A 19,962-nucleotide genomic window follows, 5' to 3' on the forward strand; every position below is an offset into this window, starting at 1 on the left:
GTTGTTGTGCTCATACTTATGTAAGTTTTATCAGTGCTGGGAGACAGTTTAAAACAGTTTACATAAAAAAGATTCTTAAAATGAAGCAAAAAAATGAAATTAGTCTTTTAAACTTAATGTTTGATCCTTATAACCCCAGGAAGGAATAAAGCCAGTATTTGTTTGCTTTTCTTAGGATGATTGCCAAAGATTGTATTATCAGTAATCTTTACAGGTTAATTAAAAAGGTATTTCATAGCAATGAGAAACATATATAAATCATATTAAGGTATCAAAATAGACCATTCGGTCTTAATAACTGTTTTAAGCACAAATATTTTAAAAAGTTTGCTTTTCCATTTCCTTACCACACAGACATCTGCCTGTTTACATGAACACGTTGGGCTAATCAACAGTTCAAGCTGGGACCGAAGCTTTTCATCGTCGCCTAGAACCTGATTAAATTTCTTCACAAAATCTTGTGCTTTTCCAGGATCTGGAAGGTTTTCTATATAATTAAACACATTTTATTAAGATAAATTTGCTACTTCAGTATGACAACATTCATAAAAAAATAATTTCCAAGAACATTGCAACAGCAGTTTAAAGAACTTATTAACACTTACTTGCTATGGTCATCAGCTTCCCAAACATGGCAGCACTGTTTGCTTCTGACTGGGGACAACAGCAAACAGAAACAAACAAAAAAACATCAGCACTGTCTCCCTCATGAAAATATACCTTTAAGATCATCTGTCAGTTCTATTGCAGCAGCATGTTCTATTGCAAAAAGACCTAAAAAACTCAACAACCAGGTCTAATAAACAAAGAAAATCCCTCAACATTAAACCCAAAACACTAAAGGTAGCCTCCCATACTAAAACCCCAAAATTAAATGCATTTAAAGTCTCTGCTAATTTGAAGATTTACTTTTAAAAGTATACTTAAAAATTTAGAAAATATTCCACTTAGAAAATGTTAAAGTCTATACAGTGAGAATCAGGAATTCTATCAAAAATGAACAAAAACTTGAAAAACCACATTAATTTCTTCTGAAGAAATTTAAGGAGGCCATACACTTGGCAAGCATTACTGAAAGCAACTTAATGTCAACAGAATTCTGTCTACATGTTGAAATCAAGAGTCAGCTGAACAAATAATATAGCATTAAAAAAAAAGGTAGATTAGTCTAACAAGTCCATTTGATAAAGTATTATTTTTTTCAAAACCGTACTGTGGGCTGCTTATGCAAGTCCAGTAATTCCCGTACGTGACTCCTCAGCATGTTCTGGCACTTCCACATCTCATTCAGTGCTCTGAAAACATGCAAAATCAGAAAGAAAAACATGATTCGTTTGTCACAATAACATGCTGAATGTAGTGTTAAATAAATTACCTTGTTCACTAAGTGCAACACCTGACTGAGTGAATCAAATCCACAAAGTATTAATAATAACAATTCTAAACAAAATAGACCATTTTTCATTTTTATTCATCTACTTGTATCAATTTCATGTATACAGCACAATGAGAATGTATTGTTCTCACAGGATGAAGACTTAAAACAAATCTTCTCAAATATCAAGGTGCCTTCTTGTCTAAAGGCCTCGTGCAGTTTGTATGTAAAATTATTGGAGCTAAAGGAAACATTTTGAAATAAAATCACAAATACTGTTAAGCATCAGTTACCTATAATGTTATTTAAGTCTTGATAATATAAGCAGATGATGTTAGAAAAAAAAAGAAACAAAACAGTATTAGCTGAATTGGAATTATACTCACTTGACAGCATTTGGATCCAAGCTGGCATACAAATAGTACAAGCACTTCATTCGCTCTTCTGTTTCCAAATTGTGTGGAACAAGATACTGAGCAAAGATTTTTTCTACTAGTAATCTGCAGGAAAAGAAGAGAGAAAATCTGTACATTTCCAAAACTAGCATTATCTTTTAGATGAGCTGAAAGAAAAAAAAAAGGAAAAAACAACAACAGAAACTAGATTTTTCACCCACAGAAGAAAAGTGGCCTCTTTTCATCTGTAAAGATAACCTCCACTGCTGATAGAAAGATTACCAAGAACTGCTCCTTGAGAGCCTTTCCATTAAATTTCATCTTTAAAAGGATGAAACATTTTGTCAGCATTCAAATTCTCCTTTTTCTCCAGGTTTGAAGAATCTTAGTTCATCCTCATGCATAAGTAAAAGAGATACAGACAGTAGAAAGCCCAGATAAAGAGGAGAGGATATAAAAATTTAACTGAAGTGGAAGTAAAAGTAAAGAGCCGACGCATCCTAGGGGGGAAGGGTAAAATAAAATAGTAGCATTTGACAAACACAAAATATTTGAAACTGTTATTTATAACACAGAAAGTAAAGTGAGCATTGAAAAGGTAGAGAAAAAGAACAGCAAAATGTATAGAGGAAAAGGAGCACAGGAAAACCCAAGTGAGTGCAAACCAAGCCAACAAGAACTTTATCCAGTTATCTTTCTTAAAACAACAACAAAATCCTAACAACAGAAGTAGACATACCGAGAGTTTTCAATAAAATGCAAAACTCAAGCTACTGTATGACTGTATAGCCCATAAGTAACACTCCAAAATGAAAGAACATTCAGATATTAATCTAATTCTTAGCAGTGAGAGCTGTGCACAGCATCCAGTCGCACATTACCATATTAACAGACATTTTGAATTTACAGACTTTGTTTGCTACGATTCCTGGTAAGTACCCAAGGAGTGCCTTGTACAAAGGGCAGAGAAAGCAAAACAGGTCAAATGTAAGTTATTTCAACACAAAGAACATTCAAAAGGACATGAAGTCAAGGCAGAGGAATAAAAGTATGACTATGAATATGAATACAGTTATCACAAGGCATTCCATTAACATTAAAGAGAACTTGTTTTTTTCCCTTTAGGTGTTCATTTTCACTACTGATGACTTGGAAAACAGGGTTTTTAGATCTCAGGAGATTCCATCTCTGTTTAATAGAACAGGTGATTGGAGGCATCAGAGCTACCTGCTTTACTAATCCTTGAACAGTGCTGTAGTCCATGTCTCTACAGATACATTTTCAAAAACAGCTGTCAATACAAATCGTGAAGCTGTATTATGCCTTCCATGTCAGCTAGGGTAAAGATTTATGAACAGGTGGTACCTATGGAACCCTGACTTTTCTCCTGTAAGGAAAGTCATTCACTGGCATATTAAGAGCTGGCAACAGGACAGTGTTTATGAAGTAGTTATCTTGCACCATTCCCTATGCATCTGTTGTAAGAATCTCAGCACATCCAGGTGATAAACTACCTTTCCAGCTGCAAGTTCTCAGACTTGAGCACAGCATACCAATACTTAATGTTAGATCAAAAATATTAGAAAGTGTTAACATTAAGGATGTCCAGAAAAAATTTCTTCTGTTCCACCTCATGCCTGAATACTATGTGATACTGCAGTACTTATTTTCTTTTGAAAGACTAGTGTCATTCCACATGCACAGAGGAAAACACTGCAAGGCTCAGAAAGCTGTTCACCATTATATTTTATCCTCCTTCCATATGGAAAGAATTCAGGCCAAAAGTTGCCAATTTTGACTTCTACTTGTGTGTTTAAAGGCCTGGAATGGTTGAGTCTTTAAAATCATAGCACTTTTACAGTTCTACTACTTTAAGTACTATCTTTAGAACTCTATCAATAACAACATTGAAATACATTTACTTCATAGAATCATAGAACAGGCTGGGTTTGAAGGGACCTTAAAAGACCACCTAGTTCCAATGCTCTGCCATGGGCAGGACTACCACCCACCAGATAAGGTTGTCCAGGGCCCCATTCAACCTGGCCTTGAGCACCTCCAGCATGGGGAATTCGCAGCTTCTTTAGTCAGCCTGTACCAGTGCCTCATCATGCTCTGAGCATCAAATTTCTTCCTAACATCGAATCAAACCCTTTCCTCTTTTAGCTTAAAATAGTGCCACTTGTCCTGTCTTCCACTCTAAGTACATCACCTAATGAGACAGACCAAAAATTTCATTTCACCTTAAAAACTAGCAAAATTTTGATTAAAATTCCAGGTATCAGCCAAACTAGAAGAACACTGAGAATCGAGCTGCCAGTCTTTCAGTGTGGACACCCAAAATGCAAACAGCATGTAGTCACTGCACTCAAAAGACTGCCTTATATGGCTTAACAAGACTCCTAGAAGACAATCACATTCAAAGAAAAGGAGCTTTGATGATGTTATCCTTCGAAATTCCTTGACTTGCATCCTTCACAATATTCTGCATTTCCAACAAGCTGGAATACTGAAAAAAAATCTGACATATTCACCATAGAACTTTCATTGAACTTTGATTCATTCCCTGAATGCTGAATGAGCTATGAACACATCAGAAAAAAATACAAATCTCTCCAGCATATTTGACATACACACAAATACAATATTGGCTTTGTATAAATTACATGGAGATTTCCTAGTTGATGCCACTCTTTGATAATTCTACCTCAGCAGACTTCCAGTGTACAATTTTTTTTTTTTTTAATAAAGCAATTAATAAAATACGTAACAGAAACAGTTATGACCAGCAAGACAAACAAAAGCAAGATCCTTCACAACTGCAGCAGTGTTTTGTGATACAGAATTAAATACAATAGGTGGCAATTGAAGGATGCTGTCACCCATTTGGGCTAGTTACTAAGATTATGCAACATACTGAAGCAGTAGACTATATATGCAAGATGCTAAAAAACACTATAAAGGTATGGCTGGATTCCAGGTCTGCTATGTTAGAAATCTAAGCTCAATTTCCATCATTGTGTGATTTCATAGTTTGACTTTTCTTGTGAAAAGACAAAGAAGTAAGAGCTGAAAACTATCTTCTGAGCCAAAATTCTTTCTCTCCCAAGCCAAAAACAATATTTCTAAACTAAAGGGACTGAGTGACAAAACAGGAAAAATCAGACAATGGTGGAAGCACTTTCTGACGTTTCTTCAGTTTCTGTTCTAACTAAAGGGTCAATTTCTATGTAGTCCAACAAAAGGAGATGTCATTGTGGTACATACATGTACAGTACTCACAGATCGTTGATTTTAACATGCTAACCTCTGGGAAGTAAAAGACAAACACAGCAGAGCATAATAAAAGCAAAATCTGATGGCTTTTTTCCATGCAGAGGTTAGTTAATGACAATTTACCGTCATAGCAGACATAGTTCTATCAGTACATAGCATAAATACAAGAACAGATAATGCAACCATCCTGGAGTTCTTAATACATCTTTAGTAATTATTAATTTAATAAACATAAACCCACGTGTACAGAATGTAATATAACAGCTTTTTCATGATAAGCACATATTTTCATTTTCAGAGCATCTCTTATCACTGTACAATTAAAATTAGGAAGGCTTAGGTTGACTCACTTGTCATCAATGCTATTTTGATAATATATGTGCAAAAGTTTATCCTTTATCCAGCTCACTTTCTCTGCAGCATCTTTTCCAGCCTCGGCATGAAGACAGTATTTCTTGTATAGCTGGGCAAGACCCATCATAGCTTCTTTTCTCACTCGCCACTTGAGAAGGAAGAGAAGGAGATGGGGAAGTAGCTTTGGTAAACAGGTATCAAGCATACAAAATACAGCAAATATGTAGAAGCATAAAAAACAAAATGGCCACATTCTGCTCTCCTACATTTAGGCTCTGCAAACACTGAAAAATTAAGAGTTTCTAAATTAAACTTTGTAATACCTATTTGTTTCTTCTCTTTACTATGCAAGGTATTATCTGTAAAGAGTAATCCATTGCTCCCATGTGCTGAGCAAAGAAAAACTAGGAGTTTGGTGGTATTAAAACTTAAGTAGAGCTTAACAGGCATGTCTGAATAAGCGATTTCTTAAGCCAAGGTTTGGAATATTTATGTATTCAGAGTTGGGCACCAAGCAGAGGTGGCAGCTTTTTTTCATCAGCCTTAAATTGGCAAACTTGTCTAGGAATCTACACCTTAGACCCAGCTGAGCTTGCTAAGGCTTCAACTCTGAGACCACCTTCCACAACAGTGAGAAAGCCTCTTTTTGCCTAAGCTTTGAAGTAATCACTATAAGAGGGTGTTAAAGAAAAAAAGAAAGAAAGAGCTGTCTGCAGCTTCCAGTTTTTGGTGATTGCTACTCTACCCATTCATGTAAACAGGAAATGTCCCATTAACACTTTGACAGGATCTACAGGCCCTCTTACACTGACTTGCTGAAGAAACCAGAAGAAACCATTTCACAACAGATGAAGGATTAATTGAGGGAGAGAATAGTGTCTCCCACTTAATAGTCTACATAGAAAATCTTGGTTAACTAGTAAAACTCCTTCACCAAAGACTACAGGTCCGAGTTACAACACTGATCGTGATAATCCCTTACCTGTTGGAATACTTAATTCCTACCACAGAATTAAGAATAATAGCAATTAAAAAAAGGAAACAAAAAACATTAGCTGACAAAAGGCTCAGTGGTTTTTAGTACATATAGAAAATGAGGAGTTAGAACTAATTAATTCAGAAAGTATTAAAGAAAGTCCCTTCATGCTAAGAGTCTGCTCATGCTAAGGAAACAACCATCTCACTCTGACTCGTTGGAAGTGCCAGTGAGAAGCAGGAGTTAGCCTAAACATTTTAGGTCTCATAAATAACTTTGGGGGGGGATAATTGTCTAATAGGTGAGGGGGGGGGGGGAAAAAAAAAAAAAAAAAAAAGGAAGTGGTCTTAATCATGCCTGAACATTGAGTAAGGTCATACTACAGGGACGAGAAGTTGCTTTATAATAGCGAATATAATATACTCAAAATCAGGTTTATTAGGTATAAAGATGACAAATCCCTTCTCTCCAAACCCAAACCCATTACAGTAACATTCTCATCTAAACATGTTAATGTAAAAAGGAGAAAGTCATTATAAAAGAATTAAAGGGGTTATCTAGAATGGCATGCTTTACAGAAATAACACTGCCTACCAAACAGGAACAACAAAAAAAATTGGCATTGCTATATATCACCCTCTGAAACACTACTGAACCACGTCCAAAACAGTGAAAACAGAAAAGCATAAATAAACTGTGATAAAACTGAATGTAAAACCTTGATAAACCATTGCAAAGTTTCCAAACTGGTACTGTAAGCATGTAAATTAAAACACGTTCACCAAAGACTCCAGAAACAGGAAGCATTCGAGACTCCTTTTTAGGGTTGAAATCCAATTTTATTCCAAGACAATAGTCTGAGAAGGATTCTTAACTTAAGTATAATCAGAAGATGTTTAAAAACAGATTTACTAGGAAACAGTAACAAAATCATCAAGACCAGATGGTATCCTAACCATGATTTCTACAGGAATTTAGAAATTGTGCATCAAATACTAACTATTCCATTACTGCAATCTGTCAATGAACAGATTGAACAATTGTCCAGGAAAATGGCAAATACGAAATGATTTTTTCCAAATGATTCCAAGAGAAAGAATGCCACACATCAGAAAATGTGATTTTGAATGGGAAAACAGACTGAAGCAAAACAATAAGAGCAATAAAGTGCAGACAACAACAACAACAATAATTAGGAGAATTAATCATTATGATTTACATAAAGGGAAGTTATATCTAACAAAAACTTAATTATATCAGACCCACAGGGATGGCAGTAAAACTCACTGAGGCCCCCAGAAATCACTAACTAAAGCATAGGAGTCAAAAGGCAGAAACAAGTGGCTGGTATTCCACAAGGAGGGGAATCTATGGGTGGAATCAGGAGGGAATTTGTTTCACTTAATAAAAAGAATTAGAAAATTAACTGAACATTGAGCATACAATTTGTTGATATAAGACATCTGAGGTAGTAAAATCTAATGCTATGATAAATAACTATAGAAAAATGTTATGCTACTGAACCATTACAACATAAAATGAAATAAACTCAGATTAAGATCAGGTTTTCCCACCACCTGCGCTAACTGCATGAACAGCACTGGAATGATGCAAGATACTGAAGTCAATATGAAAGTTCTCCAAAGCTGTGGGCTCAGTATTCAGAGGTAGCGCAAAAGACAAACAGAATGTTAAAGAGTAAGAAAAAAAATTCTGTCACTAAGAATGTACACAATATTGTACGTATTTTGAATGCCAGGCTGAGTCTGGTTACCTTGGTTCCACCAGGACTGCAGAACAACCAGACAAGAATGATCAGAGGTATGAAATGACCTGTGTGGAAGTCAGTCAGGTGAGTCTTTATCTTGGAAAGCAGAGGAGTGGAGAATATAAGGTCTACATATTTGTTAACTGTAAGTGGGACAGCTTTTTTTTTTTTTTCCTTATTATTATTTCATATAATGCAAGAACTACATTTCAAGAACTACTTCTTCCCCCACACATACATTAAACATGAAGAGGTGCCAGGGACGCCCAACAAGTACAAACAGGTGAAAGGAAGACCTTACTAAATTCAAGGGAGAAAGTTCCATTGAAAGCTAGGATGAACGTGATCAAGTACACTGAAGAAATCCTTAAAAGACAAACTGATGTAAGCCAGAACTGATCACTGTGAGAATTATACTAGGCTGTAGAGACCTTTGGCCTAAATCTATATTGTTACTCCTATGCTCTTATAGTATTCCTCATTAACCAATGACTGTACTTGCTTGACGGCGTGCGATTGGTGTTTCCATAATATGCCTATCTTTGTTAAGATGAAAATTATTTTCCCCAGAGTATTCTATTTAATGGCTACCTTTAAGATTCTCTATTTCTGTGGGGTTTGTTTGTTTGTTTTCACTTTTATCAATGACATTAAAGACAGAGACATTCTTGAAAATAAAGTATTAGCACTTACTCGTTTGTCTAGTGTTCTTTCCCTTACGAAGCCAAGCAGCTGGTCATTGACTAAGGAAAGATCTCTCTTGCCCGCAGTAATAATTGTAACAATAACATCATGTCGAATAGCTTCCTCTGGGTCATGTGACCGAACCTTCAAATATTCTGTTACAGTGAGAAACAATGAGAAGTTTGGCTTTTTGCACATATACTGCAACCTACTAGTAATTACAAATTGAATTCACATATTCAGTCATATGACAACAATAATCTTATTTGCAACAGGCAATTCTGAAGAAAAAAAAAAAACAACAAAAAAAGCTCCTTAGAATATACTGAAACTGAGTAAGGGGAAGAAAAAAAAAAAAAAAAAAAAAAGATAAAACAAATATTTATTTCCAGAGAGATAAGAAAATAAATAATTTATAAATCAGAGAGATAAGAAAATAAATAATTTATAAATAACTGGCTATTGTTAAAATTTCATTGTATCAAAAAAGAACAGTATTTTTGGTTACATCAGAAATTCTGCTCGTTGTTGGAACGATGAAGAACTGAAGGAACAAACTTTTTCTAAATTCAATGGAGGAGAGCATAGAGGAACACCAACTATTTTTGAAAATAATTCTGTATGTTGCAAAATATTTGCATTCATGTGGCAAAACTTGCTACAGAATCTGAAAATACTTTAAAACTGCAATGGGTAGCTTCTTGAGGATTCCTTGTAACAAAGGCCACACAAGGTCAGGCATTCCACGCACACGCATGCTTTTTCCTCATACGCCTGTCTTCACCGGAAAGCAATTACACATTAGTAAGCTCCCCCATTCAGCATCAAGCATTGGACTTGATACATTTCAGAACTTTACTGTTATGTACAGAAGTAATTACATTCTATCCTGCTCATTTCTTAAATCATTCTAAATACCAGTAGTAGCATCTCACCAGTGAGGTCTTTTGCTAAGTCTGGATGGTTCATTAAACAATGACTGGCGAATTTCACACTCTCTAATCTCACAGGGACATGGATATCATTGAACCTAGAGAGACAGAAGACTATGAATGTTAATTTTTAATTAACCTTGCAAATCAAGATTATTCTCTATGTAGTAACACGTGTTGGTAGTATGTCCCATTAATTATTAGAATGCTTTTAGATGACAAAATAATACATTACAAACATTCTGAATTTATTTTCATAATCATGAAAGCATAAAATCATAGAATGGCTTGGGTTGAAAAAAACCATAATGATCATTTAGTTTTCATAACGCACCTCAGATAAGTTTGTTGCTATTTCTGAAATAAAGTTAGAACTAAAATTAAAGCATAAATACACTATATTGCAGATGAAATGTTGGCACGTTTGTTTTCATTCAGTGACAAAGTTCTCCCCATCACACGTTCACTATCAATCACCACTATACAGTAAATATTTTATATATATACATACATACCATATAAATATATGAAATTATAAAGAACCTATGTATACATCCATATAACATGTATTATTTAAAAACATTTGCTTTTGTAATGCTGAATTTCTATATTTACTTTAAAGTAAATGACCTCATTTATAAGATAAAAGTCAAATAAAACGTACAGTTGCAGATACAGCTGAACAGTAAACACAGCAGTATTGTCTGGAATTTCATTCTGTGTAATTTATGCCATGTATCTAATGTAGCTATTTCTCTAATCCATATCCTCATAGGAATACGGCAGCAATCATTCAGGCTTTTTATTCTAAAATGCAGCCCTACGCAACTCCCTGATTCAAAGACTTACGGAAAGAATTTGTTCAAATACAAGAAAACAGCTACATTCCCTGACAACACAAAATCGCAACACTATCAGGAAAATTCTGCAAAACAAGAATGAAAATTCAGCGTTCTACCACTACTTCTCCTACCGCCCAAGAAAGCACTGCCAGAGAGGACGATTTTGTGTGGCCAGATCAGAATCTTTAGAGCCAAAGAGTTTAGCCAAAAGTCGAACAACAGCCAAACGTTCTTCTCCATCATTGCTCTGAAAATCAAAAAATGGAAAAGAAACTGCAATTCATTACCTGTGATATCTTAAGAATAGCTCACGGCTTCCATTTCCTTGTTTTTATAATTTAGATTGTAAGGTAATTTGAAATAATTTTTTATAAACTCCAATCTTTCTAATTAAATTAGATTATTAAATAAATATAATTAAACACACACAGACACACGCAACCTGTATAAAAGCCCAAAGTTTAAAATGTTAGTCACTGATTAGAAGACCATGTTTGGAAAATGCCTTTCAGGGATAAAATAAATAAATAAACAAACAAGCAAATCTATAACCCAGTTTGAATAAAATGTATTTCTAACTTTTCAACAGCAAATAGTCTCATTTTTGTTTTAAAACATACTTAGGATTTCTATGCATGTGAAAAATAAATAGCAACTAAGATTTTCAAAATAGATGTGCACAAATAAAAGATATTAAAATAAAATGATGTAATTTCATTGGTTACCCATTCCTTATGTTTTATTGTCCCTATACCCTATGTGTGCAAATGCACACATACAATTCTTCACAATTCTTACCAGACACACCTTTCTAATTCAAAATCAAAACAAAAGGATAAATCAGCTACCTCCAAAGATTCATCATCAGTCAACTGAATTACGCTGACTGTTAAGAACATGACAGAATATTTGGAAACAATTCCTCTATTATTAAAACATTATTTCACAAAATGAAATACTGCAAATCAATACAGAAGCTGGCAGCCTTGCATTTCATGAGTTAAGCCAGTCACATCCCAATTATTTCACAAACTTCAAGTGAAATCCAAAGATTGAGTACATACAGCTTTCAGACTAGATCATATGGATTTATGACTGCAATGCTGTTACATATTGTGTGCACGCATAGTATGCATTTGCAAGCACAGAAAGCACACAGTCGTATTTAATGCTTTGGTGCCTTTATTTTAACAACAAATGTAATATTAAACAAAAATGACAACTAGAATTTTTATCATGCTAATGAACGCTTATTCATCTACAGCACCTCACACTTCAATATCCATTTAAATTTTATTATTTGTCCCAAGCTACATTGCAACCTACCTTCAGTTTGAATTCAAGCTGGGGCATGACAGACAGCAATAAGTGAGGATCTATGGCAAAAAGCTCTTGTATCAAGTCAAATACATGTTCTGATAAGTCACTTACTGAAGACTTTCCCAGTACCAGAACCTGGTTAAAAAACTAGAATGAAAGCATTATTATTTAGCAGATTTCACAGAATCATGGAATCATAGAATACTTTAGATTTGGAAGGGACCTTTAAAGGCCACCCAGTCCAATCCCCTGCAATGAACAGGGACACCTACAGCTCAATCAGGTTGCTCAGAGCCCCATCTATGAGCCCCTTCCTTGAATGCCTGCAGGGATGGGGCTTCCACCACCTCTCTGGGCAACATGCGCCAGTACCTCCCCACACTCACTGTACGACTTTCTCCTTTATCAAACCTAAGTCTATCATATTTAAGTTTGAAACCATTTCCCCTTGTCTTATAGCACCACAGTCCCTGCTAAAGAGTCTGCTGTCCCCTGCTTTCCTGCTTCCCTTTTCCTTCATTGGCATAAGCAGTAGTTAAAAACATATTTTAATGTTAATGTCACTTAAGTTTTAATTCTATTGGAAGATATCCAATGCACTTTTTTTTTATTACATTGAAGATTTTTCTTTCACAGAATCATACAAAAAGTTGAGTTAGAAGGGGCCATTTTAAAGAATGCCAGATGACTACGATAGGTCTTCTGGTATTTGACAGTACCAAAAAACAGACAAACAAAACAAAAACCAACCAAACAAAAAAAGGTAGCCAAAATATGAATGATTTCTCATGGATTTGCTATGTTTTAATGTGCTTGATACGTTTCCTATTAGGTAGTATGGATTGATACTAGTACTATTTGAGGAATGCAAATGCTACAAAGCTATTACACACTTAAGCAAGAACGAGTTAAAGAATATTACCTCAACAGTCGCTCTGGCCACTATCCTGTTCCCAGTTATGAGCAATTACACAAGCATAAAGAAACAGGGGGACTGGAAAGTGGTACTTGTTGGCAAGATGTCTTCAGTTTTTACATACTTAATCTTTCATGAATTTACTTAATTCCCTTTTTAACCTATTCTGACTTTTAAGAATACCATAGAACATATTACTGATATTCATCAAAAGGAAAAATAGTAGAAAGAGGCCCTGTAAAGAACTTGAGTCTTTTAGTCTTTCTGACTAAAACAAGTTTAGGACAGACAAAATCTATGAATGAGCTGTTAGTTTGGAGTGCTTCATCCTATATCGAGGCATGAAATGAGGATGCCTGGTTGCTAGATATCAAAAGCATTAACAATTCCTTTTGTTGCAACAGGATTCTTTAGTGCCAAATAATACTGCAAGACAGGTCATCTGCTGTCACAGTCTAGATTTATAAGAATGAGATGGAAAAAAAATCTACTTCCTCTTCATTTATATGGGACATCTTCCTAATAAAAAAAAAAGGAAGAAAAAAAACCAAGCAAGCTAATGACTCCTATCTAAAAAATAGTATTCCTCTAGTTGCATTTCCAAATGTGACTTTCATAAACATCATTTTAAAATACACAAACCTCCACCAAATCAAAACATCAACAAGCACAATCGTTAGTTGCAGTAATCATGGACTAATTTACATACATTGGCAATGCACGGCTCAATGGTCTGGACAGTCCTTTTCAGCAGGACTTTTGCAAGATCAAACGCTTGCTTATTAAGGTTCTGGAAAAAAAAAAAAGGGGGGGGGAGATATAAAATTTTAAAGAAAGACAAACTAATTGAATTAACTTCACATTTCTCTCTCAGCCTTAAAAGACCATGATTTTAAGTAAAACATGTTTTGCCACCCACCTATTTATTTTCAAAGCAATCAAAGTTCAGTTATATTAACTACACCAATGCAGACATAATAAGATTTTTTTATATATATATATACAAAGGAATCTAAACTTGCAAAGTCATCTAGGTTGTTATCAGTCTAGTACTGTACTAGTAACTAAAGAAATATCTTAACATACAATCATTAAAAATTTCACAGAAACTTTATCCCAATTCCATACTTTGGTAAATATCATGCACCAAAGCTGTCACACTGAGGTGTCTGCAATCTTTTCAAATATACAGTTGGTTGAAACACAACAAGTCTACAAATCTAAACACTGTTTTTATTAATCTCAAGCAAGGTAAGGAATGTAAGCACACATCTAAAAAATGTGACTGTCCAAATCTGCACAAAATCCACATATATGCATGACACATATGCAATATATCATCTCATCTAGGGATTAATGCAGCTTGGAGAGAAAATGAAGGAAAAAAAAAAAAAAAAAAAAAAAAAATGGAGAAGGCTGGATTAGCTGACTGCCCTGAAAATTATGAACCACTGCAAACAAAATACAGATAAAGCATAAGGATGACCAGTTATTAGAAAGATTGTATTTGGCAAGTCTACAGTGAGAATGATTCTCTCATATTCTTTTAGCTGTCAAGATGACAAAAATAAAGCTCTCATCAACTGATATTAAGGAGAAACAAATGGCCAAAGGCTCAAACAAATACCTCTTCAATCAGATTGATATGTATAAAATCTTCACAAATTTCTGCTTCTGCACAGTCTAAAACAAAATTACTTCTCTCCGTATCAGACCACCATTAAAATCACCTTGGTATGTTTGTACTGAACTGACAAAGTGCCACCCGTATATAAAGGTACATTTTACTGGGGATCTTCAAATAAAATAAGCAATCTCTTAGGCAGAGCATAAATCCTCGAAGTCTGGATAGGACATGATGTAGAAGATGCAAAAAATACATGAACTTTATCTTCTTTAAGGAATGGCTTTGTCAAGAGCAGCATTAATAAATAAATATGCAAATAAATAAATCACTAAATAGACTGAAAGTACCGGTTTTAAAATTAATAAAAACAACTGCAGCCTGATGCCATGTGTCTTCTGAGCTGTGATGTACCACACTGTTGTTAAAAAACTGCATTTAATAGAGGAGAGCCTTGTTAGCACACTCAGAAAGAAGAACAACGTATATTAGGACAACTTTATTGATAATGAAAGTGCAAATAAGTGTCATTTAGATGCTGAGATACTTCATGTCTAAGTATTGGTATACTTCTTTTTAATTGCATTATCCTCTTAAACGATGTGGAAGAGTTTGTTTGAAAAAGGAATAGAATACATCATCTAAAATACATATTTCAACTTTGTTACAAATATGAACTTCTATTAGATGCAATCGTCTAGCCATGCTGGTATCTACGTAATGTATAGCAGAGAACAACTTATCAACTGCCTGCACAGGTATAAAAGCACTGCTACAAGTTCTGTACCAGAAAATAAACTATGCTTTTCATGCAATCAGTGGTGTTTTTGATTTACATTAACTAAGGACAAACAATGAACATAATCCCAGAATTTTTAGGAGATCTCTGCATGAAAGGAGAACAATTACTACAGTCAAACTCTGCTTGGCAGAAAAAAACAAAATAACTTGGTTTTATTTATTTGTTAAGTAACATGTAAAGCAGCAGCTAAAGTTCTTTTGTTATGGGTAACAAAGAAAGGTTAAGATAGACAAAATTACTGAGAAAAGCATGACACTGCACTCTGAGTACAGCGTATTACTTTGCCAGTCATGATGGCCAAGAGCCAATGAGGACTGGCAATCAGTGATATAAAAGATACTAAAACATATTAAATAAGTTGCACATCCCAGTATTTACTTGAGTTTTGCCTTCCTCTCATCAGTCTTTACACCTTCTCTCAATAGTCAAAATTACATTATTAAAATAATACATATGCTGAAGAATCATATTCATTTTTGCTTTGCTTACATGAGCAAGTTACAACAAATTGTTTAGTTCCACACGGTCTACCAAGGTCTTTGTATCTAAAGAGCAAGGCATCACCAGGCACTTGCCACAGACACCTACTCTTCAATACACTTCTGATCTCTACTGGCTGTAACTGACTACAAACAACTCAGAAAGATCTGTGTATTTTAAAATAACCCTTCTATAGTTAAGAGGCCTCTCCTGCCAGTAGGGATTCTAACAGTACATCATCTCATTGCTGTCAATAGAAAGGAGCTGATACTATGACACTGCATCTCATGGCTTCATGTACAGCTTGTCACACAAGAGGAGGGTCACTTACAGCTACAGGGATGTGGACCTCTACAAAAGTTGAAAAGATTACAGAATTCATAAAAGAGTACAGAGAATTAAAAGCAACTAGCTGAACTAGAAAACTAATGTGCTTTAGGTAAGAATAGGATTTATTGGGACAAAAGTTTGAGGTGGAAAAGAAACAGGAAAAAAATAACAAGGAGATGGAAGGGAATCTGACTGACAAATAGATGCAAGAAGCAAGTCTCCACAGAAGCCTGGAGAAATATATATTTTTGGAAGTAAACATGTTCTCAGAGTATTAAATATGCTTTGTTCCTGTTTAAGTACAGAATTTCTTACTAATGAGTAATCCAGACACAGCTAAGAAACAGCACCAAACAAATCCTAATGGCAATTTTCAGCCCACTTTTACAAGGCTTGAAAAAAATACAATCGTCACGGATAACCTAAAGTGTGCTGAAATATAAGCAAGCTAAAGGCAATTAAAATTGTTATAATGATATATTGCTATAATATTTTACTTTTAAATATTTTTACCTTGTGTGCAGGAATGAGGTTAATCAAAATGGAGTCCAGCAGCTCCTGAGTTACTCCATCGCCTTCCATGATGATAGAACTCATCAAATCCAGCATATGCATTTGTACCTTCTGGTTGTGGCTATTACTAAGAAGATAAAAGCATATTATCAAGTCAAACTTTTCAGACCCTGAGAAATACTAGCAGCACTTCAAAAGACAGTGGATTAATTCTGAACAGTGTTCAACTCTTGCATTTTCAAATGTTGAAAATATCAGTGTAACTATTTTGACTTCCCTCTGCTCTAGAAAAATTCAAAAATCTAGAATACTCTAGCTTTGCTTTAAGAAGGGAAACAAACGAGAAGCAAACATCCAACCACAGAACTAAAAATGCACATAAGTCAGAATGAAGTATACCACTGCAACATAGAAATTTTAAGAAGTCAGAAACGTCTGCTTTTAGAAACACACCTCTCTATATTGCCAGTAATTTGTACTCATTTGCTTTCCTATTACCTCCTCATTTGGAGGAAGGGGGACTTGGTTCTGTTCAGATCTATTCATTTGTAGGCTACGTAAGGATTCAGTCTATCCCCAAATCTGATGATATTTTGACAGTTTAATATAATTGAAGTGATTCAACTTACTTGATAACTGAAAAAAGAGTCCTAAAAAGCTGAATAAAAATTTCATTGCAATCTTCCAACTCAAAGCAGATGTTGTAAGATTTAACCCAAGCTAAATTCTAAAACAAAAATAGGATATTCAGGATATTAAAACTTTGCAAATCACTTAAGTATAATCATGTTAGTTAATTTTTCTTCTATTCAGATAAAAATATTATACAATAAAAAACCCTTTGGAGAAAGAGACTGGATATTTGCTTTGCATATATACAGCTCTTAACACAAAGGGGCTTTGCAGTACACATCCACAAGAAAAATTAGAGAATAATCTGATTTCTTAGGTACAAAAGCAGATTGACAAGCTGTTACCATAATAAGGTTATATCTAGACTTATTTTGGATTCATGGTACGAAACAATGCTGCTTTTTTAAATTAATAAGATATTAAATAATAAAACACTTTCTAAATGCACACTGATAAGATCCCAACATTTCTTGTCCCACCATCAATATAAGAATATTTGCATTTTAAACAGCATTTAATTTTTTCTCTTTACAAGGTAAGAAAACCTTAAGGATACACAATACAAAAAAAAAAAAACCAAAAAAAAAAAAAAAAAACCCCAAAAAAAAAACACCACAAAAAAACAAACCCAATGCCTAAAATTGCAAGATAAAGGCTAAACATTAATAAATACCAATCATTTTAACACAACCTCAACTACAGGCAGCATGAACTTATGAAATACCTATGCAATTTTAACTGTTGAAAGAAGCAATCTATTGAACATTACTTTGTTTGCTATCATTTACACTATAAACACCTAAATTGGGCACATCTAAGGTAGGATCAATTACATTTCTTAGAATCACAGAGCAAGTAGCACATCTACTGAAAGTTTCAATTACTACGTTACCTCTAACAAGTAAAAGTATCTGTTAAACTGAGGGCTCTTTGTGTCCTCCAAGCCTTTTAATTGTCTTGTAATAAACAAGAATATGTCCTGTCAAAACACAAGCAGGTGTTTACAAGTTAGATTCTGTAGAGAATAAAAATACAACCTGTTAGTACTGACATCTACTCCCTTTTACAGACTCATGATATAAAATATTTTAGACACTGACAGAAATCTACCAACAACGCATTTCAGGCCCTTAAAACTCTCCACTGACTCACAGGACTAAACCAAGATCTCTTTAATAAAATTGAGTATCAGTACAAATGCATTAAAAAAACTGAACAATTTTTATTCACAACAGGAGAATAAGGCAGGGAAAAAGCCTTTATTTACCTTAAGTTTGTCATGGGAAGTATATGGAGCTTCAGGAGCATAGATACGAAAGATATCAGCCAAGCAACATGCTACAAGGAGGCGCACATCTTTATTGGGATTCCTGAGGAAGAATTCAGATGCAAGGTGCAAGGCTAATGGGAGATACTGCTGTTTCTCATCTTCTGAGTCCTGGTCCATATCCATGAACGTTTTTACCACCATCTGGAAAATACAGGAAAAAAAAACAAACAAACCTCATTTTAGTGCTTTTAGTGCTTTCAGCTTTTATTCATAGAATCATAGCGTCTCCAAGGTTAAAAAAGACCTCCAAGGTCATCCAGTCCAATTGTCTACCTACCACCACCATTTCCCCATTAACCACATAGTACCACATCTAAGTGTTTCTCAAACATCTCCAGGGATGGTGGCTCAGCCGTCTCCCTGGGCAGCCCATTCCTGCACCTCACCACTCTTTCAGAGAACAAATTTGTCCTACCATCCCATTTGAACTTCCCCTGGCACAATTTGAGGTCATTCCCTCCAGTCCTATCACTAGTTATGAAGGAAAAGAGGCTGATCCCCACCTCACCACAACCTCCGTTCAGGTAGTTGTAGAGTGCAAGTAGGTCTCATTCCTTATACTTTCTAAAAAGATACATTACATATACATTTTAGACTACATTTTAGACTACTATTTTAGAAACAATACATTTTAGACTACTGAGTTGCAGTAAAGCAACTTTTTGTTTGGACAAACATCAGAAAGAGAAAAGCATTATTCAGATGGTTAAATGCTTACTGAACGTGAACTCCATGTTTTACAATAAGACACTGAAAAATACTGCATCTCTTCTCATTTTGCCGATACGAACCTGAGGTGCAGCACAAAATCTTACGTATTGATGAGCTTGGAGCCCTAAATCATTTCAATGTGAGGACTTGCCTCAGTAGGAGGAGCTGGAGCTGGAGGTCATCTCAGCCAGCTTGACCTAAAACATGGGTCACAGGACAGTGGAGCTGCGCAATCAGCCATACCAGCCTACAAGTAGGCAATCTTAACTGGCTGCATCAAGGCACAGAGTCCAAGAGCTACTTTACATGCACACAATCCTTTTATCTGTATTAAATGAACTAGATACCAGACAAGCATTTTATCCCTCATATAAAATGTCCAACTCCGCAGATCTGCTCTCTCTCTGCATACTCAAAACTGCATCTATATTCTCATATATATAAGGAAAAAACTGTATGTTTTTCCTTGTCTCCTCTAGCACAGTGAAGAACTACTAGTTCCCATGAAATGCCATCAAAATTGGCCTTAAATGTTTCATTTCATTGGGATTTTATAATCTCAACATAATTAGTTGGCAAAACTGAAAGTGAAAATTTAGTTTGAAAAAATTAAAGAGCCACAGATTTAACTTTTGAAATAGGAACATTAAAGGACAAAAAGCCCCCAAGATACCAGCACAGAACTGCAGACAGTGTTCCAC

At 34.8% G+C, this 19,962-nt stretch overlaps 1 protein-coding gene across 2 annotated transcripts in view; it reads right to left on the reverse strand.

Moving 5' to 3' along the window:
* PDS5A (PDS5 cohesin associated factor A) overlaps positions 1 to 19,962 on the reverse strand; it is a 71,623-nt gene that overhangs the window by 23,626 nt on the left and 28,035 nt on the right. For both annotated transcript variants that reach the window (XM_042811757.1, XM_042811758.1), the window contains exons 3-16: positions 18,488 to 18,691; positions 18,113 to 18,199; positions 17,217 to 17,314; positions 16,588 to 16,714; positions 13,548 to 13,628; positions 11,929 to 12,069; positions 10,734 to 10,849; positions 9,764 to 9,858; positions 8,838 to 8,983; positions 5,397 to 5,548; positions 1,762 to 1,875; positions 1,214 to 1,295; positions 606 to 654; positions 348 to 487 (exon numbers count right to left, since the gene is read on the reverse strand). In XM_042811757.1, the coding sequence (XP_042667691.1) occupies positions 348 to 487; positions 606 to 654; positions 1,214 to 1,295; positions 1,762 to 1,875; positions 5,397 to 5,548; positions 8,838 to 8,983; positions 9,764 to 9,858; positions 10,734 to 10,849; positions 11,929 to 12,069; positions 13,548 to 13,628; positions 16,588 to 16,714; positions 17,217 to 17,314; positions 18,113 to 18,199; positions 18,488 to 18,691 (1,632 nt within the window). The remainder of the gene's footprint in view (positions 1 to 347; positions 488 to 605; positions 655 to 1,213; positions 1,296 to 1,761; positions 1,876 to 5,396; positions 5,549 to 8,837; positions 8,984 to 9,763; positions 9,859 to 10,733; positions 10,850 to 11,928; positions 12,070 to 13,547; positions 13,629 to 16,587; positions 16,715 to 17,216; positions 17,315 to 18,112; positions 18,200 to 18,487; positions 18,692 to 19,962) is intronic.

Source organism: Centrocercus urophasianus, unplaced genomic scaffold, assembly GCF_019232065.1.
Source record: "Centrocercus urophasianus isolate 14NV4802_14NV808 unplaced genomic scaffold, USGS_Curo_1.0 seq_13, whole genome shotgun sequence".
NCBI lineage: Eukaryota > Metazoa > Chordata > Aves > Galliformes > Phasianidae > Centrocercus > Centrocercus urophasianus.